The following is a 25213-nucleotide window of genomic DNA, read 5'->3' as shown; positions in this document are numbered from 1 at the left end:
AATTTATATAAAAACATGCAGATATATCTTCCTCCTCTCTACAGGCTCGTGTGGTGGTTTAGTAAAGGCATATTGCTCCCTACTGGTCATCATGTGGAACTAAAACTGATCTTACTGGGACCTTCACTGCTCAAACTGTTTACACTCATGAGAGTGTTGTGACATTTTGGGTTTAACAGACAATAATCTAACCAGGAAACATGTGTTACTCACTTACTGGTCTAAATGTGAAGCACAGATTGTCCATTAACTGACAGCGTACAGGTCACTGAGTACACACCAGAAAGATCCCGTGGATCATCAAATAAAAGTCATTGTACCTAAAATCAACTCTCAGTCAGCTCATGGTGCTTTTAGTCATTATGGTCCTACTCCCTGGAATTCTCTTCCACATGAACTACAGTCTTCTCTTGAATAGCAAACTAAAAACTTATCTTTTTCTGAAGCCTTTTAGTTTAGTAAGTTTATTTTTATTTGTTTTAGGAATTAGTATTATTATCATCTCCTCTTTTTTTAAGAATAATGATAGTGTTACCTTCTTTTTTTAATTTTTATCATGTCCTGCTTGTTTTTAAATATGTAATACTTTATCTCAATGATATTTTATGTTTGTCATGTATGATGTATCTCACTGAGTTTATGCAATGTGCTATATATATAAAGTTAACTTGACTTTGTTTTGCTTGCATTCCTCAACAGTAAACAAAGAATTCAAAATCTGAGAAATTTTTTTTTATGATTCTGATTAAAAAGGGGTCCACATTTAACAACAGCACAACTATATCAAAACAACAGTTTTCAAACTCTCACAAAATTTGTGCAGAATAATCCAAGTCTCATTTGTCCAGTCGTGTGCTCAGTACTTTCCAAACAGTTCCATGCACGGACCAGAGATCTGTACCATGAAGCAGGATTTGGAGTTAGCGAGTTAACTTCAGGGATAACTCTGGGTTTTCAGTATTACAAAGCTGGTTTACTTTTTACTGAGATAAATCACCGTGGCAACTGATGCTGAACAGCTGACCTGCTCCAGAGCAGGTTCACAAACAGGATCAGTGACAAAGGATAACGTGAAACCGTGATATTTTCTGAGACGGTTAACGTACCGTGAAAATCTCATACCGATTCTTCGCCCTGTTTATCGCAGTAATAATAAAAACACATGTGAAGTGTTAAATTAAAAAGACTTTATGCGGTTTAATTTCTCTCTTTAATAGCAGCATGTACTTCAGAGTTTGATTATCAGTGAAATTAATGTGCAGTTTTTAGAAATGTGTTAAATTAGCACCATTAGTGTTACAACTGTCATAGACAATTAATATAAAAAATATATTGCTATAAAAACTGTTATATTGCATGTTATCTCTTCATCTGTGTGTGAATCGCAGCTCTACTTCAGAAAGAGTGATTTTGTGTTTTTTTTTGTGTTGTCCTAATGTTTTATGTATGGAACTTATGTGTGCTGTCTTGGCCAGGACTCCCTGGAAGAAGAGATCTTGTATCTCAATGGGACATTTCCTGGATAAATAAAGGCTAAATAAAATAAAAAAAATTGTGCTTTTTGTGATTTAAAAAAGTATTTCAGTGCTTTGTTTTAGTGTTAATGTGTAAAATGATTTCACAGTGATAATGCTGATAACAAGGATTTCTTTCCCCTTCAAACACAGTAAAGAGATGTTTGTCTGCATGTTTTTCCTTCTCTGATTCCCTCCATCAGTGGCTGATCTTGTACACCACATCTCCGACCTGCAGGATGCCCGTCTCCTTCACGATGTGCAGCTGTCCAAACAGCGGGGACGATTTGTAGATGTGCTTCTCAGACGGTTTGCACTGGCGATAGCTGTGAAGGAATTTTCATCAGAAAGAGTTAGGAGGAATTTAGAAGGCCACTAAAGATTGATTCAAATATCTTTCAGTTCTCAAAATTAGACTTGACTTAAGTGAAAGTGCCCACTTGGCTCCATTTGACTGATTGACTCATTGAGAAGACAGAAACCACATTTAAATGTACTTTTTCAAAGAAGCTAAAACATGTTTGCTTCTAGAGGTGAATTAGAAAAACTCTCCAGAATTAACAACAAAAATACAGTTACCTGTCTCGACACATCAAAAACTAGAAAAGTGCACTTTCAGGAACCAAATAAATCTGTAAGGCTACAAAATTAGGAAGGCAAAATGCTCTGTGGTCCTGGTGTAGTATGATGCCATAAGGACGAAACAAAACCACATCATAGCCGGAATGTGATGCAGCAGGGCCTGATGGAATTGTCCCTCCTGGCTCCCTTACAGTCAAGATGGCGGTCAAAATCACAAACACAGGGACTAATTCATCTCGTATCGTGTCTAACTATGATGGATCATAACATATCAGGTATGGAATTAATCTGCAGATGCTCCAGTTCAAAATGAGACCAAATTTTTCTATGGATGTCAGTTTCTGAGCCACGACAGAGGCCAAAATGTTTCCTGCAACACACGATAAGGCTTTTTGTTTTTAGCCAAGAAGATTTCTGGAAAACTTGCGGCCCAGGTCAGAGGCGTGAGGAGTCAGCAGTCAGTGACGGTTAAAAAACAGTCACTAAAAATTTTTCTCAACAGCTGTAAATTACCACAACCACAAGAGATCCTTGACACAAAACAATAAGTTGATTGGTCCAGTAGTTTGCTAGATTAGCTGCTGACAGACAGATACACACACTCACAGACACACACCCAACCAAACGCAAAACTCAATTAAGCTACATATCAATCTGTAAAAAAATAGAATTATTGCCTTGGGGTTTTATGCCTTCATAAACCAGTCAAGTTGCAGTTACAGTTCATATCCATGTCTGTCCAGACTCATATCAGCATATGAATTGTTGAGTTATGGCTAAAAAAATATGTTTTGTGAGGTCACAGTGACCTTGACCTTCAACCACCAAATTCGAATCAGTTCATTCTTGGACGATTGTGTCAAATTTACAGAAATCCCCTCAAGGTGTCCTTGAGATATTGTGTTCAAGAAAATGAGACCGATGCAAGGTCACACTGACCTTTGCCCACCGAAATCAAACTATAAATTGTTGAGTCCAAGGGAACGTTTGTCCAAATTTAAAGAATTCCCTCAAGGCATTCTTGAGATATTACGTTCACAAGAATAAGACAGAGACAGAGTTATAGTGACCTTGACATTTGACACAACGTCACAACGATCTTGACCTTTGACCATCAAAATCTGATCAGTTCATTGTTTAGTTCAAGTGGATCTTTGTGCCAAATTTGAAGAAATGTGAAGACAGGTGTTCTTAAGATATCACGTTCACAAGAATGAGATGGATGAGGTCACAGTGACCTTAACCTTTGACCTGTGACCATCAAAATCTAATCAGTTCATCCTTGACTCCAAGTAAACGTTTGTGTCATTTTTTGTAAAGATTCCCTCAAGTTGTTCTTGGGATATCTCATATCTTCACGAAATGAGACAGACACAACGTCACAATGATCTTGACCTTTGACCACAAAAATCTGATCAATTCATCATTGAGTCCAAGTGGATGTTCGTGCCAAATTTAAAGAATTACCCTCAAGGTGTTCTTGAGATACCACGTTCAAAGAATGAGACATGAGGTCACAGTGACCTTAACCTTTGACCACCAAAATGTAAACAGTTCATTGTTGAGTCCAAGTTAACGTTTGTGCCAAATTTGAGGAAATTCCCTCACGGCCTTCTTGAGATATCGCGTTCATGAAAATGAGACAGATGAGGTCACAGTGACTGACCATCAAAATCTTATCAGTTCATCGTTGAGTCCAAATGGATGTTTGTGCCAAATTAAAAGAATTACCCTCAAGGTTTTTCTTGTGATATAACATTTACATTAATGGGACTTATGTACATAACATACCTACAGACAGACAGACAACCTGAAAACATAATGCCTTTGGTCATGGCTGTCGCTGGGCGGAGGCATAAAAATACCACGTAGGGTTGCCAGATTTTACTGATATTAAAAAGTCTCTCAAAACCTACGTTTGAATTGCAGTGGGTTTTTCTGCCCAATTTTATTTTTGTGCATGGTATAATAACTGTTCTTTTTTAGGCTGAAGTGTGATGCTTCTGATGTGTGACACTCAGTAAATGATGCAGAGTGTAGATGTACCTCTTCAGTGTCTCCAGAGGCTCTTTCCTGGTGATGATACCAGTTTCAGGGTCAACGGTGGTGAAAACACACCTGGAAACAACAAAGGTACAGGTAAGTTTCATTCACCCTCTTAACCCTAAATCTCTACAGTTATATTTTTACATCATACAGACACTTCAGTTAACAATTACTGTATTCATATCCAGGGAATCAAACTCAAATTGCAGCAGTGTTTGATTTACTGCTGTTGATAAATGAAGTGATTCTGTCTCTGATTAAAATCTGTGTGAAGCATCAACTGTGTTACCGTCCACATGACATAACACGCTGCAGTCTCACGCTGCCAATCTGGACCTCTTCCCACGAATCCTGAAAAAAACAAATGAAACAGTTGGTTTTTAGAGTCGGAGATAAAATTAGTCCACGCTGCTCACAGTGAAAAGGGCGAGGGATTAGTCAGAAGTAACGATGATTGTTCCACGCACGAGGGAAAACAAAACCTGATGGGCTGTAGTGTAGAGACACAGAGGATCTCTTATTTTATTTTTTGTGGTTGTAATCTGATGTTTACACGACTGCCTTGATATGATTTTCTTTGTTTAAGGAATAGAAATAAACACAAACCTCATCAAATGCTTCACAGTCACTGATGACGATGTTGGGGCGGAAACGCTCCACCGTGACTTCCTTCTCCAACTTGCTGCTGAGATCCTTGACAGAGGACTCGGACAGCAGCATCACAGGTGCCACATCTGGATACGCCACCTGCAGGATACAAGAGTTAACACAGCTGAGACAATCACAAGTACAGAAATACTTTATGGTAACGCTGACATGAAGGTGAACCAGAATTACTGCTTTGTGGTTGTACACCTCTGCAAACTTGTCAAACTGCATTTACAGTTTCCATCCATGTCTGTAAAAACATGGGTACGGATGTGACGGGAGAAGTCGTGGAAGACAAAAAGAAAATCAAACATCGTGAGGCGTCCCAGACGTGGTGTCAGTTGTCGTCTACTATGACACACTACACAATAAAACGATGGATTATCATGTATGAAACGTCTTTCACGATCCGAGCCGACACCATAAGATGCTTTGTTGGGCTATAATCGGGTTGATATATTGTAGTCTGAACCCGCCATTACTAATATCAAGGATTTTCTACACTTAAACAGAACCTTCCAGTGGAGGCGTTCAATAAGACCCTTAAAATCTGGGAACAATAAAAGTAACAGACTCCAGCACGTTGTCGTCCTGCTGACCTCAAACTGTGGGCACATGGGCTCGCTCTCCACAGGGTTCCTCGCCCTCATCTGGGGCTCAAAGTGCACCAAGCGAAAGGTGTCCTCTTCCCCCAGATAACGAGTGAGCCAACGAGATGCTTCGTCACCACAGTCCCGCCCCTGGATGTCATTTCCAAACACTCTGCAGCACAAAAACAACAAGACGTGTTCATACAAGTCTGAAAACAGAGTGGGAGCAAACAGATAATGTGAAAGACAATCCTACAGTGTAAACCTGCTCTAAAATTAAATGATTTAAATAATGATTTGAAACAAGTGTTAACAGTAACATATAAAGTATCTATTATGGCCTTCTTTTTTTCTGCTTTTATTCTTTTATACGACTGTAAACTGAACATTTTCGTGTTGGACAAAATAAGCCATCACTTTGTACTACAGGAAATTATAAAAGTTAACTGTTATTTGTGTTTTAGACAAAGCAACTAGTCAATTAACCAAGTAAACAATCTATAGATTAATCAATAATGAAAATTGTAAGTTGCAGACTTTAACTGTCTGTGTCTTTTTCATTATAATTATGATTATTATTGAGCTTTAGGTCATGAACATATTGTTAAAACACACACTAACACCTTTAGTTAAATTTTTAATCAACCTGCAGATAAAACCTTTCCTGTCCCTTTACACTCTCAAAACAACAAAACGCTAAAAGGTAAAAAAAATAAACAAGTAAACAGTTCTGGATTCAGTCCGAGCGGATTAAAAATTAAACCTTGATGTGAAACCTGCAGTCGATGACGGAGCTGTCGGGCTGTTTGAAGGGGAACCGCAGCTCCTCCATGTTTGGGCCATTCAGACAAACATGACCTCCGTCACAGGTCAGAGACACCAACACCAGGCGAGGCTGCTGTCTGCCCGTCACCATGTGACCGTCCTCTGTCACCACCAGCCAGTGTCTGCAATCCAAACATTCAGTTTTAACTTGTGCAGCAAAATATAACTAATATTTTTTGAGACTTCTGAGGCTCTATGTCAGCCTATGTTAGTGGATTATTATGGATAACTTTAAAAGTGGTATATTTATTAGTGCAAACAACCAGATGGTTTTCTCTTCTCAGAGCTGAGCAGCATTTTGTTCTCCACAGTTACTTTGGTCGTTCCATAAAGAACTTACGCTGATACTCTTTAGTAACTTGAGATGCTACCAGGAAAAAACAGAATGCTATCCACTTCCTGTTTTGGTTGACAAACTTCCTTTATGCCGTAAATGGAGCCTTCATTTTCCCAGGAGATCGTACACAGTGGCAGACAGACTTGCAAAGTGAAAGAGCTCTTCATTTTCTGTTGTCTCTTGTTGTTTATTGTTGTCTGAGTGATTGTTGCTTGATTGTTTGTTGTTGTCTATTACTGCTGGCTGTACAACAAATTGCCCCACAGGGATAATTAAGACTCCTTGAACCTTGAACCTTGAGAGACCAATAGGGAATCAGTCTAAACACTGATGGTGCCATTACTTTATCTTACTTCACATATGTTAAAGCAAAACACTTGTCTGTTTACAATTTAATAGAGCCAGTTCAGGTGGAGCAAACATGAAATTAATTTGGGAGTGACAGTGCATTAAATTATGAATGGAAACATTGACAATCAGGTTTTAAATAAGTTAGGGGCCAATGACTTGAAATCTTTTTTGCCAATTTCTTTAGTGACAAAGGGGACTGTAAAAAAAAGACTGGTCTGAACTTCTTAAAGTGTAATTGGAAAGATAAGGAACAAAAATTGTTTAAGACAATGAGGGAAATTAAAGTGAATGCATTTGAAAATGAACTGAAACCAGTGATATTGCCGTCTATTATCTAAAGGAAAGCCACCCAAGCGTGTCATATAATATACAATGGTAAGTAAAAAAAGAACTGGTAAACAATATGAGCATAATCGATCATAGGCAGAATAAGTTGCAATATGAGTTTGTTCCTGACATTAAATGTAAAACAATGCCTAGAACAAAACAAAACCCCTACACGAAAATTAAATTTCTTTAAAACATATTTAATATGTGGTTTAAATGTTAGTCTTGAGTCAATCCAAACACCCAAATATTTATACTTTTCCACTTTCTGGAGAACTCTACCATCATTATAAGTTAGAAACAAAGAATCAGAATTAAGTTTTTGTCTCGAACCAAAGAGCATTGCACATGTTTTAGTTTGGTTAAGTAATAATTTGTTTTCAGAAAGCCAAGTCTGAAAAATATCAAAGTCATGTTGTAAGGATTCTTGAATTAGTAAAAACGAGGGCTTTGAGGTGTAAATAATAGTATCATCTGCATATAACTGAACAGAACAATCAGAAAAAAAAGAGGAAGGTCATTAATGAAAATAGAAAGAAGACGTGGACCCAAGGTTGATCCTTGAGGAACACCTCTAGGCTGAATAAGTAAATCAGATTTACATCCTTTGTGAGAAACACACTGTTTTCTACTATGTAGATAGCAATTGAACCACAAAAGAACATGTTTAGATAAACCAATGGCATATAGCTTGTCTAACAACACGTACTGGTCAACAAGATCAAAAGCTTTAGTAAGATCAACAAAAATTGATCCAGTAAGAAAACCCTGATCAGATGCCGAAAACACATCATTTGTAAATTTTAAAATTTGGAGTAGTTGGATCTGAAGCCAAATTGATATTGAGAGAGAATAATTTTAGTGATCAAATAATGATTTAATTGGTTAAAAATAATTTTTTCAAAGACTTTTGCAATGGAACATAAAATTGAAATAGAGATTTGATCAAACAGAGACTTGATACTGGACAATGTCAATGTCAGTAGTTCTTGTTAAGAACTACAATTTGCTTATTCTACATAAACTAAATTGTAGTTTATGTAGAAGAAGCAAATAATTTGTTACAGACTGAAAACAGAAAATCATGATGGAGATGTGTTTGTCTTTGTACGGGCAAATAAAGACAATCACACAATTTTTGATTTAACGCAAGTTCTTCTTTGAACACAGGTGTATTTCCAGCTGGCAATCAGGCCCAGGGGTGTCAATATAAACAGTGCAGGCAGTGTGGTTGAACTGGGGCCCATGAGGCAGGGGGGAGTGAGTAGAGAACGGGCCCCAATGAGCGATAGCCAACTTGGAAATATGACTGTGTTCAAAGAAGAACTTTCTTTTTGTAAAATAGTCAGTCACACCTATAACAAAATCATATGCTTATTTTACATAAACTATAATCAACTATTAAAATTGTTAAATTAAAATATATTTTTGATTTTCTTTGGTAGTTTTTGTCTCATAAAGATATGTAATGATGATTGTTGTGTGATATGTGTGTTGATGTCATCCAGTGTCAAGTCTCATGTGACGATATGATATGTGCACAACAGCGTGCACTAGGGCCTGTCATGATAGTGTGCGCTGGTGCCCATCGCAACTACCTTATGCCACTGATTGGGCCCCTCCACGGGCCCCAGTTCAAATGCACTGCCTGTATTTACGCCCCTGGAAAAGGCTGCAAACACCTGTGTGACTGTGGAAACACTCAGTCTGTGTTAATGCACCATTTATGAGTTAATCACATGTTTTATATGTAAAAAATAAAGGTGTTAATAAATAATGTGGAGTATAAAAGTACAAAGTAGCACAAATAGTGAAGTACCATAAAACTGGTCAGTGAATGCAGCACTCTCAGCTCAGTTCAATAAAGAGCAGTGTTGTTGAATCATGTTTGTGTCCAAAGTTAAAGTTAAATCTCACCGATCCTGCAGCTCTCCAAACTTCAGCCCGAGTTTGTGGCACTCAGCCAGAGCCACAGACACCGCTTTGCCAGACTTGAGAGGGTAAACGAGGAGCTGCGACACTACGCCTACACGGACTACTTTCTCTGACTTCCTCAGGTATTTATATCCGAGACCAAGTCCCAGAACAGCGACACCAGCTCCGATCAGAAGAGCTGCCTTCTTATTCTGGACCAACGCGTTCACAGCCAGCTCCTTCACATCCATGTTGCAGACCCGACAGCTCCGAGGACACTGAACTTTGGTTAGTAAACAGTTTCTGTGAGTGAAGTTCACTGACGCTCCGTTAACGTCAGCTCCTCTCCGGGCTCCGGTTTTCACAGTCCGCCAGCAGCATTGCTTTCTACTGCTTTTTATTTTTCACTCACAAATTAAAGAAACGATTCACAAAATATAAAACAAAAGTCCTGAAAAACAAGCCAACCAAAAGGACTAAACTCAGGTTGTGATAAAACCCTGATACACCTGAACGCACCAATCTGACCTCGCTGTTCTTCTTCTTTGACGTTTGGCGGCAGTTTGAACCATTGACGTCACATCACTGCCTCCTACTGGACACACTGAGAACATCAACACCGACACCTGCAGCAACAGAATTGGGCCTAATTATATTTAAGAACAAAAAAAAGTTTCTGTATATTCTGATTTTATTAATTAATTAATTAATTTAATCTTTATTTATCCATGTCTATGTATGTACATCGTTTGTATATATAAATTCTGACAAAGCAAAACACATCTGTCATGATTGGATAAGGATATAAAGATGAGATTATTTTTTGAATAAGGTATATAGGTAAGGCTGTAAGACAAATATTATTGGTAATTAATTTAATATATTAGAACAGGTCTGGGAGAATTAATTATTGTACAGCGTTATACTGATGGGGAGCTACATAACTGACTACTATTAGGTCATGGAGAAGGGGTGTGAATAAAAAAGTTTGTACTTCCTCCCACTCCTTTTTGGACATGAAAATAAAATCATTATATGTTGTTTTCAGTTTTTATGCTTCCTTTAGTAACCTGTTTTTTATGTCTGTCTACCACTGTATGATTATCTTGTTTATTTTCTGCTTACATGTTCAAATTAAACTGCTACTAACTAACTGACTGACTGACTGACTGACAGACTGACTAACCAACTAACTAACTATTTAACAGACTAACTGACAAACTAACTGAATGAATGACTGACTGACCGACTATCTGACTAACTACCTAACTGACTGACTGACTAACTAACTAACTGGTGTCTCTGTCACCACATTCTTTATGATGCCCTTAAACTGATTGATGGATATAAGTGTCCTCTCCTACTAAGTGTCTCACAGTAGGAGAATGCAGTTTTCCCCAGATGTGTTAAAACCCAGGGTTCATTAAGGAGCAACCACTCTGAGGAGCGTAGCTGCAAACTACCAGAGCTGACACATGTGATTGTAATTCATATCAGAGAACTGAACACTCATAGATCTTTAAAGGGAAATTTCAGTTTATTTCAACCTGTCTCCTATCGTCCTATATGTGTTTCAAGTGACTAGTGACATAGAAATAATAGTTAGCATGTTAGCCGTTAGCCTAGATACAGCCGGGGCGCATAGTAGCGTCAGACCTGTTAAAACGTAAGTGAACGGGCAACCTTCAAGTGCAAAGTTAGTCCACTAAACAAGCTTTTTTTCCACAAAGACCGCCTCATATCGTTAGGATAAATGTCAGAGAACATATAGAAAACGACATGTAAACGTGTTGTCTTACCTTACCGGTATGCTGCCATGTTTGTTGTTTACCATTTAGCTAAGGCTGCAACCGGTCCCATTCCTTGCAACAGAGGCATTCCTCTTCTGTGGGCACTGGGGCACAGCATTCACAGGTACACCACCAATCTCCAGAGCTACACAGCCTTGCAGCAGCCATTCCTCCTCTCTCGTCCTCTACCTGTTGCACCTCTCTCTCTCCTCCTCCGTTCTTCAATTTCACGAAGCTCTTCGTCAGTGTATTCTGGCTCAAATAAATAAGGGCGGCCATCAAACTCTGCAAAATCAAATTCCTCCTCCACAAAGTTGAAGTCTGGCAAAAAGTCAGCCATTATTCCATAAATCTTTCATAAAATAAATGAATGAACTTTTCAGGCTACTGTCCGGTTCTGCCTTCCAGCTGTTGCTGCTTGTTCTCGCGATATTTCGGCCGCGCTTTGGGATTCAGAGCTAGATGGTAAACAAACATGGCAGCACACCAGTAAGGTAAGACAACAACTCTGAAGACCACCTAAATGTGGAATGTTAGTATATACGCTTTCCACATCAAGAGTCGATGGCCGCCCTTATTTATTTGAGCCAGAATACACTGACGAAGAGCTTTGTGAAATTGAAGAACGGAGGAGGAGAGAGAGAGAGAGGTGCAACAGGTAGAGGACGAAAGAGGAGGAATGGCTGCTGCAAGGCTGCGTAGCTCTGGAGATTGGTGATGTACCTGTGAATGCTGTGCCCCAGTGCCCACAGAAGAGGAATGCCTCTGTTGCAAGGAATGGGACCGGTTGCAGCCTTAGCTAAATGGTAAACAACAAACATGGCAGCACACCGGTAAGGTAAGACAACACGTTTACATGTCGTTTTCTATATGTTCTCTGACATTTATCCTAACGATATGAGGCAGTCTTTGTGGAAAAAAAGCTTGTTTAGTGGACTAACTTTGCACTTGAAGGTTGCCCGTTCACTTACGTTTTAACAGGTCTGATGCTACGTCTGTATCTAGGCTAACGGCTAACATGCTAACTATTGTTTTTATGTCACTAGTCACTTGAAACAAATTTAGGACGATAGGAGACAGGTTGAAATAAACCGAAATTTCCCTTTAAATAATCAGTTAAAACAACGGATGATTAACACATACATGTGTCAGCACTAAACTCTTTTCTGCTGCTGCTAATTAAAATATGTCCTGCTTGTTTTGCAATGTTGTTGTAAATGTATATACACTCACCGCCCACTTTATTAGGTACACCTTGCTGGTACCAGGTTGGACCCCTTTTTAATTCTCGGTGTCACAGATTCAACAAGGTGCTGGAAACATTCCTCAGAGAGTTTGGTCCATATTGACATGATGACATCACACAGTTGATCCATGATGAGAATGTCCTGTTCCAGCACATCCCAAAGGTGCTCTATTGGACTGAGATCTGGTGACTGTGGAGGCCATTGGAGTACAGTGAACTCATTGTCATGTTTGAGATGATGTGAGCTTTGTGACATGGTGCGTTATCCTGCTGGAAGTAGCCATCAGAAGATGGGTACACTGTGGTCATAAAGGGATGGACACGCTCAGCAACAATACTCAGGTAGGCTGTGGTGTTTTATTTTCTTACCCTTTTGTACGTGTTTAATGTTTTATAATGAAAAACAATAAAAATAAAGTATTGATTAAACTTAAGACAATTTATTTTCTCTCTGTAAAAGCAGTAAGTACATTCAGGATTTAATTACCAGTGAAATAAATGTCCAGTTAGCACCATAAAGATTTCTCCCCCCTTCAAACAAAGGGACTAAATGTTTGTTAGCATGTTTGTCCCTCCATCAGCGGCTGATCTTGTACACCACATCTCCGACCTGCAGGATCCCTGTCTTCTTCACGGTGTGCAGCTGTCCAAACAGCGGAGCCGATTTGTAGATGTGCTTCTCTGATGGTTTGCACAGACGATAGCTGTGAAGGAATTTTCACCAGAAAGAGTTCAAATTAATATAAGTGTGAAATCAGACGGGGAAAACTAGAATTACTGCCCTGTGGTTGTATGACTCAAGTACTAAGTTACTTTACAATCTGTTCACCTGTTGACGATAACAAGCGTGCTGAAAGTTACTAATACAGAGTGTAGATGTACCTCTTCAGTGTCTCCAGAGGCTCTTTCCTGGTGATGATACCAGTTTCAGGGTCAACGGTGGTGAAAATACACCTGGAAACAACAAAGGTACAGGTAAGTTTGTATTCACCCTCTTAACCCTAACCTCCACAGTTACACTTTAACATCATACAGACACTTCACTGACAATGACTGGTGAATTTAATTTTTCTATCCAGGGCCCAGTTGTTCAATAAATTTAATCTGAATCAGAATTATCTGGATTTGGAAATCCCATATTTTACTATCCATGACCAGTTGATCCAGTCCAGTGGTACTTTTCCAAAGCACTACTGGACTGGATCAGCCTCAAGCGGAATTTACACTTCTGCGTTGAATCAACGGCATACCTACGGTGGGTACATGCCATTGGTCCGACAGCCCATTGGTCCGATATGTGATTATACTAGGCTATACTGTATTTGTGTACCATAGAGGATCAGCAACGCAACAAAAGTAGGCTACTGGTTGAGATACAAGTGTCATAGAGAGGAGAGAGTGAAACACCATAACCTCCTGTTATTAACTCTGGGGTCGGGGTTGTGTGGGGGTGCTTTCCACGGTACTGAACGGCTCCCGGTGGGCGTATTTCTGCCTTGATGGTGCGCCGCGACCGGCTCTGGGTCAGCTGGGAAAGGCTTGAGGCGGAGCAGGCTCACGGCTTATGTGTTTGCCACTTTCTTTTTCATTTTAACCCACACCATGATCTTTTCCTGACCCTAACCAAGTGGTTTTTGTGCCTAAACCTAACCAGACCTTAACCACAGGGCATCATGATGATTTCAGAACAACAGGACTTCGGAACAATGGGTTTAATATGGTCGGAACAATGGGTTTAATATGGTCGGAACAATGGGTTTAATATGGTCGGAATAATGGGCTGTCGGACCAATGGGCAGACCAGTTGGGGCTCTGTGTAGACATGTACCCTTCAACGTAGTTCTACATGCACCTCCTCAAGAATATAACCACACGTCACAGTGACGCAGACCTCCTGTCTGTCTCTGTAAGCTGAAACCATTTCCCTCAGTGGAAACAAAGCTTTTATTTACTTTAATTTCACAGATAAGAAACAATAAATTGTGAAGACAATAAAGCCTCAGAAAAAATAGCATTTTAAGTCATGTGTGTGATTTATCCTTCAGGATTTATCCTGTCTTCATATGAGCAGAGGAAATCTCTGCTCGTCGCTAAGCTAATTTATATGATGCAAAATGCCATAGGCTTGTGCTAATAACGTTAGCATGTTATATTTGTGGGGAAAACATGTTTAGTATAAGACAGTTTTGTCAGTGAACCTTGTGAGTTGTAATGGAGCCGAATTTTGTAACGCTACCTTTGTTAAATGTTGCTGTTGTTCCTGGATTTATATGAGCAGAGGAGTAGTGGAGGAGCTGCGATTGCTAGGCTAATTTATACAATGTAAAATGCCACAGACTTGTGCTAATAACGTTAGCATGCTGTATTTGTGGGGAAAATGTGTCCAGATAAAGACAAGTGTTGGTCTGTGAATGCTGCGAGTTATAGTGAAGCTGATTTGTGTTTGAAATTGTCTCTATTAAGACATGTTTAATGTGTGTTTTGAATCAACTAACTTTACAGCACTTCACAGAAACTCCACCACCGCCTAGTATTTTGGAGGTGTAACTGCAGAGTGACACAGACACACAACCGCACAAGTATAAATGCTCACAACGGCGTAGGCCACGTGTGTAGTCTATGGCATAGAGCCCATGCACAACTAAAAATCCGCCTTGATCCAAATAACCAGGGCTCTAAATGGTACTACTTATCACAATGTAGGCAGTTTGCAAACAATTACAATTACCAATTATTGCCATACGTACATACGTACCGCCAAAGAGAACAAAATGTAGGTCTTGGAGGTTGTAACTTTAAATCTTATTTATTTTTTAATAGTTATTTTAATTTATTTATTTATTTTACATATATATTGACAGTTGTAATTTTTTTATGTGTCTGTTCTGAAATGCTTAAAAAGTACCCTAATGTCTACTTTATGTAATTTATCACTGTAACAGTTAAACAACCAAGTGTAAAATATAAATAAATGTATGTATATTTCAAAGTTTTATTACAATTTGTCCCTGAGTCCAGCCGTATGCTGGGATCAGGATAATTTGGATCGATCCAACTAAAAAGTTTTGAACAGCACATACTGAAAGTTTGATTCAGATCAAAACCAAGACTGGATTACAGGATCTAATCCAGTTTCAGAATCCTTTGTCAAGATCCTTTGTCAACCCGTTTTCAAAATTTGATCAAGGGTGCCCAGTAGCAGAATGGGCAGAGCTGGTGTCCAATGTACAAAGGCAATGTCATTGCTGCAGTGACTGCAGGTTCAACTCCAGCCTGTGGCCCTTTGCTGCATGTCATCCCCTCTCTCTCCCTTTAACACTACATTACTGTCCTGTCAAATATAAGCCACAAAAATAATCTTAAAACAAAAAAAAGATTGGATCCAGTCTGACAGCTGTAATCTGATCAGATTACTTCTGATCAACTGGGTTCAGGGAATCAAACTCAAACTGCAGCACTGACTGTGTTGAATTTACTGCTGTTGATAAATGAAGTGATTCTGTCTCTGATTAAAATCTGTGTGAAGCATCAACTGTGTTACCGTCCACATGACATTACACGCTGCAGTCTCACGCTGCCAATCTGGACCTCTTCCCACGAATCCTGAAAAAAAAAAAAACAAATGAAACAGTTGGTTTTTAGAGTCGGAGATAAAATTAGTCCACGCTGCTTTTCATGGTGCTTTCTGAAAATCAGAGGACTGACAACAGGGAAGAGGACTCTCTTCAATCAACAAGAAATGTTCCTGCAGTAGCTTCTTTTGGTCTGTTTTCATATGTACACACAGCCTAACTTACACAGACACCTGTAGTTTGTATGTCACCTCTCTTTACATGATCACCCTCTGTGGCTCCAAGCCAAGAATAAAACAAGAGGAGGGGTAACACCTTAACCTGTGTCCCTGTAGGAAACGAAGCTATGTGACTGTGTTCAGGACCCTGACAGGAGATGGAAAAACTGTCGGTCTCTCCCATGTGCATTATTTTCCCACTACACTGCTCACAGTGAAAAGGACGAGGGATTAGTCAGAAGTAAAGCACCGCATGATGATTGTTCCACGCAGGAGGGAAAACAAAACCTGATGGGCTGTAGTGTAGAGACACAGAGGATCTCTTATTTTATTTTTTGTGGTTGTAATCTGATGTTTACACGACTAGCCTTGATATGATTTTCTTTGTTTTAGCGAAAAGACACAAACACAAACCTCATCGAATGCTCCACAGTCACTGATGACGATGTTCGGGCGGAAACGCTCCACCGTGACTTCCTTCTCCAACTTGCTGCTGAGATCCTTGACAGAGGACTCGGACAGCAGCATCACAGGTGCCACATCTGCGTAGGCCACCTGTAACAGGATGCATGGCTAAACACAGCTGAGACAATCACAGATAATACTCCTCCATCCATCCATTTTCATCCGCTTATCCGGGGTCGGGTCGCGAGGGCAGCAGGCCAAGCAAAGCACCCCAGACGTCCCTCTTCCCAGCAACACTTTCCAGCTCCTCCTGGAGGAGTCCGAGGTGTACCCAGGCCAAATGAGATATGTAATCCCTCCAGTGTGTTCTGGGTCTGCCCCGGGGCCTCCTACCAGTGGGACGTGCCCGAAACACCTCTCACAGGAGATCAGATGTTGAACCTCCTCCACTGACCCCTTTCAACACGAAGGACCAGCGGCTCTACTCCGAGCTCCCTCTGGATGTCTGACTCCTCTGCCTATCTCTAAGGCTGAGCCCAGACACCCTACACAGGAAACTTATTTTGGTTGCTTGTATCCACAATGACATTCTTTCGGTCACTACCCAGAGCTATATAGGTGAGGGTTGGGACGTAGATGGACCAAGAAATCAAAAACTTTGCCTTCCAGCTCAGCTCCCTCTTCACCACAACAGTCCGGCGCAGCGCCCGCATCACTGCAGACACCGCACCAAACTGCCAGTCCATGCAAACAGTCAGAGGCTTAAAAACCTGAGAATGAAGAGCAACGCAGACTCCAGCACGTCGTCCTACTTACTGTGTTTTGTGGGAAAGGATGCTTGCTCTCCACACGCTTCCTCATCCTCATCTGGGGTTCAAAATGCACCAAGCGGAAGGTCTTCTCTTCCCCCAGATAACGAGTGAGCCAACGAGATGCTTCATCACCGCAGTCCAGTCCCTGACTGTTAGCTCTGTACAATCTGAAGCAAAGAAACAACAAGAGGCATACAAGTCTGAAAACAGACGGGGAGCAAAAGTAAATGATGTGAAAGACAAAATGACTACTGGTCTAAAATAAACTAGAGTTGTATGACTCCGCCCACCAGTCCACCCTGTGGTTGTATGACTCCGCCCACCAGTCCAGTGTCTCTGACAGTCTCCATCCATGTCAGTGAAAACATGGATGCTTCACACACAGAAGATCTATACAATCAGCACAGTTTCAAGATTAGAGTCACCAATTTAGTATCTGACCAAATGTCTCCCCTTCTGTTCCTGAGATATGATGTTAAAACATGATGATGTCACAATCAAGCTGACCTTTGACCTTTTGACCTTCATTATTTTATCCTGTTAGACATTTGTGTGAAATTTTGTCAGAGTTAGCATTTGAATTCTTGAGTTGTGGTCAAAAACATGTTTCATGAGGTCACACTGACCTTTGACCACAAAATTCTAATCAGTTCATCGTTGAGTCCAAGTTGACGTTTGTGCCAAATCTGAAGAATGTGAAATGTGATGTGAAACCTGCACTCAATGACGGCATTGTCAGGCTGTTTGATGGGGAATTGCAGCTCCTCCATGTTTGGGCCGTTCAGACAAACATGAGCTCCATCACAGGTCAGAGACACCAACACCAGACGAGGCTGCTGTCTGCCCGTCACCATGTGACCGTCCTCTGTCACCACCAGCCAGTGTCTGCAATCAAAAATAAGCAAATTAAAAACTAATACTTTTTTTTTATCTGGGGCTCCATATTAGCCTTCATTAGCGGAGTATTATTTTGGTGGTATTATTGTTGATACAGCTGTTACAAACACAACCGGATTGCTTTCCGTCTTCCTCAGAGCCGAGCAGTAAAGGCTCTTTTTCTTCTTACGGGTGTTGTTAGACAGGGGAGCACACCGTCTAACAACATCGGTCCCTCAATGAATGGTTCCTACGTATATTGACAGACACCCATGACAGTACAGTAAGTAAGTAAGTAAGTAAGTAAATTTGTTTATATAGCACTTCTCACAGAGAGGACTCACAAAGTGCTTCACAAGATAAAATACAAAAAATACAATAACAGAAACAATGCAAAATACACAAAAACAAATAAAAAGTAAAGTGCAGCGAAATACAGAGATGATACAATGGACAATTAATGGAACGCAAGCCTAAACAGATGTGTTTTTAACTGCTTTTTAAAAATGTCCACGGAAGAGGCCGCTCTCAGCTCATGAGGTAGTGCATTCCACCATTTTGGTGCAACAGCCTTGAAGGCTCTATCACCTTTCATCTTTAATCTTGTGTGAGGGACAGTAAGTAGGTGGCCTTCAGCGGACCGCAGTGACCTGACAGGACAGTGAAAGGACACCAGATCCGTCAAGTATGCAGGTGCTTGACCATGGAGGGCTCTGTAAGTGATGGTTAGAATCTTGTGCTGGATCCTGAAATTAACAGGGAGCCAGTGCAGGGATGCCAGGACTGGAGTGATGTGAGTGAACTTATGAGATCTGGACAGAAGCCTGGCGGCAGCGTTCTGGACCAGCTGGAGGCGGTCTAATGAAGTTTTATTGAGACAAGTGAAAAGAGAATTACAGTAATCCAGACGTGAGGAAATAAAAGCATGGATGATCATTTCTAGCTCGGAATAAGTTAACATGGATCTGAGTTTGGAAATGTTTTTGAGGTGGAAAAAGCAGGAGCGAGTGACAGTTTTGATGTGGTCATCGAAGAGCATGGCCTGATCAAATGTGACCCCAAGGTTTCTCAACTTGGGGCACACATTTGCACTGAGGGACCCTAAGCAGCTGGCCACTTTAGATGCTGAGGCGTCAGGTGCAATAATTAAAATCTCAGTTTTAGCTGCATTCAACTGAAGGGAGTTAGAAGACATCCAGTCCTTAATTACATTCATACAATCGTACAGTGAGTCAATTCCATCGGTCCTATCAGGGTTAAAAGAAAAATATAACTGGAGGTCATCTGCATACATATGGTATGAGATACCTTCAAAATTGCTGATGACATCTCTGAGAGGGAGCATGTATAGCGTAAAGAGGATGGGCCCAAGCACTGAACCTTGGGGCACCCCGCAAGAAAGGGGGGCAAACTCTGATTTATGAGGGCCAACAGCCACAGAAAAGGATCGATCAGACAGATAGGATTTAAACCAATGAAGAGCGGTCCCTGAGATTCCTACCCTGTCCCTCAGCCTGTCTAAAAGGATGTGGTGATCAACAGTGTCAAAGGCTGCACTGAGATCAAGCAGAACCAGGATAGTGGATTTACCAGCATCGGAGGCCATCATGATGTCATTGGAGACCCTGAGAAGAGCAGTTTCTGTGGAATGTAACTGACGATAACCGGACTGAAATTTATCTAAGATATTGTAACTGTTCAACGCTGTCACTAACTGGTTTGCAACTGCTTTTTCTAGAATCTTAGATACAACTTGGAAATGGGTCGGTAGTTACTAAGAACATCGGGGTCCAGATTGGGCTTTTTGAGAAGTGGCTGAACAACCGCTTGCTTGAAATGGGACGGGACACGACCAGAAACCAGTGAGCTATTGATTATGGAGAGCAGAGATGGACCAATAGTGCTGAAAACATTTTTCAGCAAAGTTGTGGGCAGGATATCCAGCGGACTAGAAGAGATCTTCATAGTGCACACAAGATCTGCTAAGTCTTGTAAGGAGACAGGTGAGAAATTGTCACTAATTGACTGTTGTTTGGGAGGATCAGGAAGGGAGGAGGAGGAGGGTGTTATACTGGCCTTGACACTGGCAACCTTATTCACAAAATACATTAAAAAATTGCTACAGTCCTCATCAGAGGACACAGGTAGAGCAGGCGGTTGCGCACCAGTAATGCTACTTATAGTGTCAAAAATGACCCTGGGATTTCTCTTGTTGGAGATGATGAGATTTTTAAAATAAGAGGCTCTGGCCACCCTAACAACAGAATTGAATTCAGCTAACAGTTCTTTAAAATAAAGACGATGTACATGAAGCTTGCTTAATTTCCACAAGCGCTCAGCTCTCCGACATTTACGACGAAGGCAGCGGATGTCGTCGTTCAGCCAGGGAGTGGGATTAGCTGCGGGGATAGTTGGAGGCTTTAAAGGAGCAATCTTATCAAGAATAGCAGAGCAGTGTGAGTTAAAAGTTAAAACTTGGGAGTCAACGTCAACATTAATACTAACAGGCTGCGCCACACTGTTAAAAGCGAATGAGAATTTCTCAGCAGAGAGGTTATTTAACATACGAGTGAGTTTTGTACGCTTGCTTGTTGAACAATCAGAAATAATAGACAAATTAAACAGGATGCAGTTGTGATCAGTGACGGGCAGCTCCTCAGAGACGATACAATCAATGCCCAAACCAAGTGTAAAAACAAGGTCCAGCGTGTTTCCCTTAATGTGTGTCCAGCCATTGACATGTTGCACAAAATGAAAAGATTCGGTGAGATTTATAAAATTATTAGCAAAGGAGTTTGTGGTGTCATTTACAGGCACATTAAAATCCCCAAGCATTAAGATTCTTTGAAATTTAGTGATGGAAGCCAAAAAGTCACTGAATTCAGCCAGAAAGGCGCCATTAATACCAGGAGGGCGATGAATTAAAATACAATAAAACGGGTTAGAGCGGCCAACTTTAGAAATAAGCAGTTCAAATGAGGTAAAAGTTCCACAATTCACTCTCCTCGAGGAGAAACTGTCTTTGTACAACAAAGCAAGGCCACCACCACGGCCAGTGGTCCTTGGGGCACATATGAATGTGCAATCAGGCGGGCATAGCTCCTTCATGGACACATAATCTTCATCCCTTTGCCGGGTCTCGGTGAAAAACATGAAATCTAAATCTCTAGCGATGAAAAAATCATTCAGCGTGAATGATTTGTTATTGATCGAGCGAGCATTCAACAATGCCAGCTTAAGAGACTTGGGACCAGCTTTGCAGACTGATTGTGACAGTGGTTGCAGATACCGGAAATTGTGGGTTGTGTGGTTTTGACGTTTGTGATGTCTGTTGTTCATTACTACGGGTATGAAGGTGAAGGTGAAGGCCAAGACTGGAGTTGAAGGAGCCGACTGAACCGCTCTGCGCCGAGGCCGAGTGTGGGAAGAGGGCCGCTGATGAAGATTGACATCCCGCAGTCTTTTAAGGCAGAAAACAGACTGTTAAAATCGCTCTTTAGCAGCTCAGACTGACCCCGGACCACGTCGTTGGTTCCGATGTGCAAGATCAGACGTTTAATGGAGTGTGGAAATGATTGCAGCAGGTCCGGGAGTTTATCTCTGATTTTTGTGACAGTGGCTCCTGGAAAACAGTGGGTGGTGGAATTAAAAAAGCGAATGTTCCTGGTTATGGAGTCACCCACTATGGCGGTGGTTGGGGGGAACAGTGGCTGAGGACGAGGGGGCGAGTGCCGCTGCTCTGTGGGGACTGTTTGCAGAGTGTGCGGAGAGGTCACAACCTCAACGGTGGCTGGGGGCTCACACGACCCTTCACGGCATGGAAGACCGCCGGAGCGTCTCGCCCTGAGAGCAGCCTCCTTCACGATCCTGCGCCTGGAGGAGGAGGTCGCGTACCTGAACAGGGGTCCCGAAACAGACCCCACAACCCCCCGGGCTGCTGGCAGTGAATCAGTCGAAAGGCAAACAGGAGGGGAATGGACAGTTTGCAGCAGAGGGAATTCCTCAACACTCAAGATGTTATATATGATATATGTTCTCCAGTTGGAGCTCACAAGGTGGAGCAGGTATCGGGCTGGACTTCGCTCGCTTTTTTCCATGTACTGTGGACCATGGCTCTTGGTTGGGAGTGGTGTTGTTAGTTCTGAACCTCGGATTTGGACTGAAGGTGAAAGTAGCTAAAGTTGCACTGCTTCTCGCCCATTTAGGCTTGGCCAGTGTACAGTGACCCCTACAGGACATATTAGCTTCCCACAAATACATTTTACACTGAGGGTGGCTTCCATAGTCAGTATAAAAACACACAACCATAAATCTGAGTTTAAGTAGATATTTCATCAAAATCACTTTATTCTTTGTCTCATTTAAAATTTGGCCAAAAATAACCTGTTTGCACGACAAGAGTTAAAAACATTTTTCAGCTCCAGGATTTCATCTCCAACTTTTAACTTTTAAACATCAAAGGGTAAGTTTTATAGCTCATTTATGGTGAAGGAAGGATCGTGGATTTTCCTCCAGAAAAAAAGTCACACCCCAGCCACCCCTCTCCTCGGATACCTAAAGAACAGTCCCTTCCTGTCACTGTTTTCAACTGCACAGATTTTGGTGAAATCTCAGTTAAGTTAAAGTTAAATCTCACCGATCCTGCAGCTCTCCAAACTTCAGCCCGAGTTTGTGGCACTCAGCCAGAGCCACAGACACCGCTTTGCCAGACTTGAGAGGGTGAACGAGGAGCTGCGACACTACGCCTACACGGACTACTTTCTCTGACTTCCTCAGGTATTTATATCCGAGACCAAGTCCCAGAACAGCGACACCAGCTCCGATCAGAAGAGCTGCCTTCTTATTCTGGACCAACGCGTTCACAGCCAGCTCCTTCACATCCATGTTGCAGACCCGACAGCTCCGAGGACACTGAACTTTGGTTAGTAAACAGTTTCTGTGAGTGAAGTTCACTAAGAATAAAGTTCACTGATGCTCTCCAGGTTTCCGTCTGACTCGGGTGTGAACTCACCCTGATGACACCCAGTGGCTTGTGGAAACTTGTTTGAGGCCTCTTGATTGGCTGAGATCCTGAGGACACAATGTACACATACCAGCAACTATGCTAAACATTACCCGGAGGCTGAATGAACTGGTGATTAACAGGAGCATAGCTCCAAATTCTAGTAATCATAGTAAGCAGTCTCAGTGGGCTCCCGGCTGCTCCTCTCCATGTCTCTCTGCTCTCTTTCCTTTATTTTGCCCTTTCCTTTCTGGAATCACAGTTTCCCTTTCTTGAGTAAAGACATGACAAAGTACTTTGGAGCTCCAGCTGCATCAGCAGTCACTCACTCACTGTAGCACTAACTGCATTAAGAGTAATGCAGGGGCGGACTAAACCATCTTGCATCTTTAAGGGTTGTGAGGGGCCTCAGAGAGCGTCCACTATTATTTCTAAACATACAAAGATCAGTCCTTTAACTGATTTATTCAGCCACTGGGCCGGCGTTTGATCTGTTTGAAGAAAGAATGGGAGATGAGAGCGGTGGCAGACCATCCTTCTCCTGGTCTTGCTGTAAACACAGCTGGACGAAAGCGTCAAACTGCAGAGACAACTTGTGGATGTAGGGGTGCCCTCCTGATGAAGAGGAGGGCTCTCCAGCTCTTGCACTCTCGCAGATTCCGGAGTCAGCCCCAGAGCAAGACGGTTTCATCGGCAGCTCCTCTGGTGGAATCTTGGTGGTGTCTAGCAAACACAGCGCTGTCCCATTTAAGGCCTCTACACATGATCAGCTGTAAAACCGCTTTACGCTGGCTGTCCCACTGTTTGTCTATGGAGAGGGCGGCAACGCCTGACAAAGCGGCAACGCCTGACAAAGCGGCACCGCTACCGCTCGGATTTTCCGCCCGAGCGCTGCGCTCAGAGTTGAAATTATTTGAACTTTGACCAAGTTTACCTCTGACTTCTGCGCCGCACCTGGCGGTGAGCGAAGTGCGTTGTTCTTATCATGTGAAGGCCGCTTTAGATTCTCCAGCAGCATCTGTGCAGCTGGCATGTCTTTGAAGGACACGTGTCACAGGCCTTTGAGGATCTATTGTCAACTAAACAGAAAGTATACATTTTGGTTGCTTCACCTCACAGGGACAAGGGGATCCTCCCCTGTGTTACTGGCTCTCCCTTTTCCCCTTTAAGGTCTTGTGGGTGACCTGAGGGTGTAGGTGACATCTGATGACGTCATTTTATGAGCAGACTGTGCCATTTAGGCTACAACTGCCACTGCTGGTGACCCTCTGAAGGCAGCAGGTATCTGCTCCACCTGCAGTCTTACCTGGAGAGATGTTGCGCAATATGGAACTGCAATTACACACGGCGGATCCGCTGATTATAGTTTATGCAACCAGCATCACACTGGTGGAAAATCACCACAGACCCTCTATAATTTATGTGCGCAGCGAATGAATAATTCTGCACAGTTTCTTTTGCATCTTTTGAATCCTACACTTCACTCCTTTTGAACCTACATTTAATCAGTGCAGGTAAATGTTTAGCAAGATGTTCATATTAAACCAGCTGTCCCTTTTACCGGACTCAACAACAGATGAGTCAGAAGCAGCAGCCCTGTCTGCCCACAACTTTACCCCTCCCCGTCCCAGTGAAGAAGGTGAGCAACACATGCCTTGTTGCAGGGAGTCCGTGGCAATTTCTCTCTCTCTCTCACTCTCGCACTTTTTTACCATTACAAAAAAGAAAACAAAATATTTTTTAATGACAGAAATTCATACAAATTATTTTTCCACATCATGATTATTATGAAACAAAAACAGCCTCCGACTGTCTGTACTGGATGCTGGACAGCTGGAAACATTAAGTAGCCTAACTCAGCCTGTATTAAAGGTACAGGCAATATTAAAATAATCCAGTTAGACGCTTTCATTTAGATTGAATTATGGCCGTTAAATGACATCTATAGATACAGACTTTATTATTCCCTCATGAAGGGCAATTTATTTGAGCAGCTTGCACACACACACACACACACACACGCATTGTTCATTTATTGAACTGAATTATCTGCATCTGTACAGCTGCGCAGGGGGGGCCTAATGTGATTTTTTTTCATGGGGCCCAAAATTCCTGGCGCGCCCCTGCACAAGATGAAGTCAGGACACATTGAAAACAC

The 25213-nt window shown here is 41.7% G+C and overlaps 2 protein-coding genes across 2 annotated transcripts; both read right to left on the bottom strand.

Moving 5' to 3' along the window:
* Nucleotides 1–1187: 1187 nt before the first annotated feature.
* LOC117267595 (mitochondrial amidoxime-reducing component 1-like) lies at nucleotides 1188–9423 on the bottom strand. Its single transcript, XM_033643596.2, has 7 exons — nucleotides 9138–9423; nucleotides 6157–6327; nucleotides 5390–5552; nucleotides 4749–4889; nucleotides 4432–4493; nucleotides 4143–4214; nucleotides 1188–1840 (listed from the first exon to the last, which is right to left on the bottom strand). Exons 1-7 carry the CDS (start codon nucleotides 9383–9385, stop codon nucleotides 1714–1716), a joined length of 984 nt encoding a protein of 327 aa, XP_033499487.2. The 5' UTR covers nucleotides 9386–9423; the 3' UTR covers nucleotides 1188–1713.
* A 3160-nt stretch (nucleotides 9424–12583) lies between these two features.
* LOC117266657 (mitochondrial amidoxime-reducing component 1-like) lies at nucleotides 12584–23036 on the bottom strand. The gene is made up of 7 exons (XM_033641940.2): nucleotides 22690–23036; nucleotides 17892–18062; nucleotides 17182–17344; nucleotides 16375–16515; nucleotides 15712–15773; nucleotides 13053–13124; nucleotides 12584–12874 (listed from the first exon to the last, which is right to left on the bottom strand). Exons 1-7 carry the CDS (start codon nucleotides 22935–22937, stop codon nucleotides 12748–12750), a joined length of 984 nt encoding a protein of 327 aa, XP_033497831.2. The 5' UTR covers nucleotides 22938–23036; the 3' UTR covers nucleotides 12584–12747.
* Between the last annotated feature and the right edge of the window lie 2177 nt (nucleotides 23037–25213).

This window comes from Epinephelus lanceolatus, chromosome 15 (genome assembly GCF_041903045.1).
Source record: "Epinephelus lanceolatus isolate andai-2023 chromosome 15, ASM4190304v1, whole genome shotgun sequence".
Lineage (NCBI taxonomy): Eukaryota > Metazoa > Chordata > Actinopteri > Perciformes > Serranidae > Epinephelus > Epinephelus lanceolatus.
This window is presented reverse-complemented; position numbering and strand designations above follow the sequence as displayed.

Excerpts from the sequence above, each read along its gene's own strand:
- LOC117267595 (XM_033643596.2), bottom strand. The coding sequence starts at position 9,385 with ATGGATGTGAAGGAGCTGGCTGTGAACGCGTTGGTCCAGAATAAGAAG. Across the intron at positions 4,494-4,748 it reads ACTGTGAAGCATTTGATGAG|GATTCGTGGGAAGAGGTCCA; the intron begins GTTTGTGTTTAT and ends TGTTTTTTTCAG. Across the intron at positions 1,841-4,142 it reads CCTCTGGAGACACTGAAGAG|CTATCGCCAGTGCAAACCGT; the intron begins GTACATCTACAC and ends ATTCCTTCACAG.
- LOC117266657 (XM_033641940.2), bottom strand. The coding sequence starts at position 22,937 with ATGGATGTGAAGGAGCTGGCTGTGAACGCGTTGGTCCAGAATAAGAAG. Across the intron at positions 16,516-17,181 it reads ATCCTTTCCCACAAAACACA|GTGGCCTACGCAGATGTGGC; the intron begins GTAAGTAGGACG and ends ATCCTGTTACAG. Across the intron at positions 12,875-13,052 it reads CCTCTGGAGACACTGAAGAG|CTATCGTCTGTGCAAACCAT; the intron begins GTACATCTACAC and ends ATTCCTTCACAG.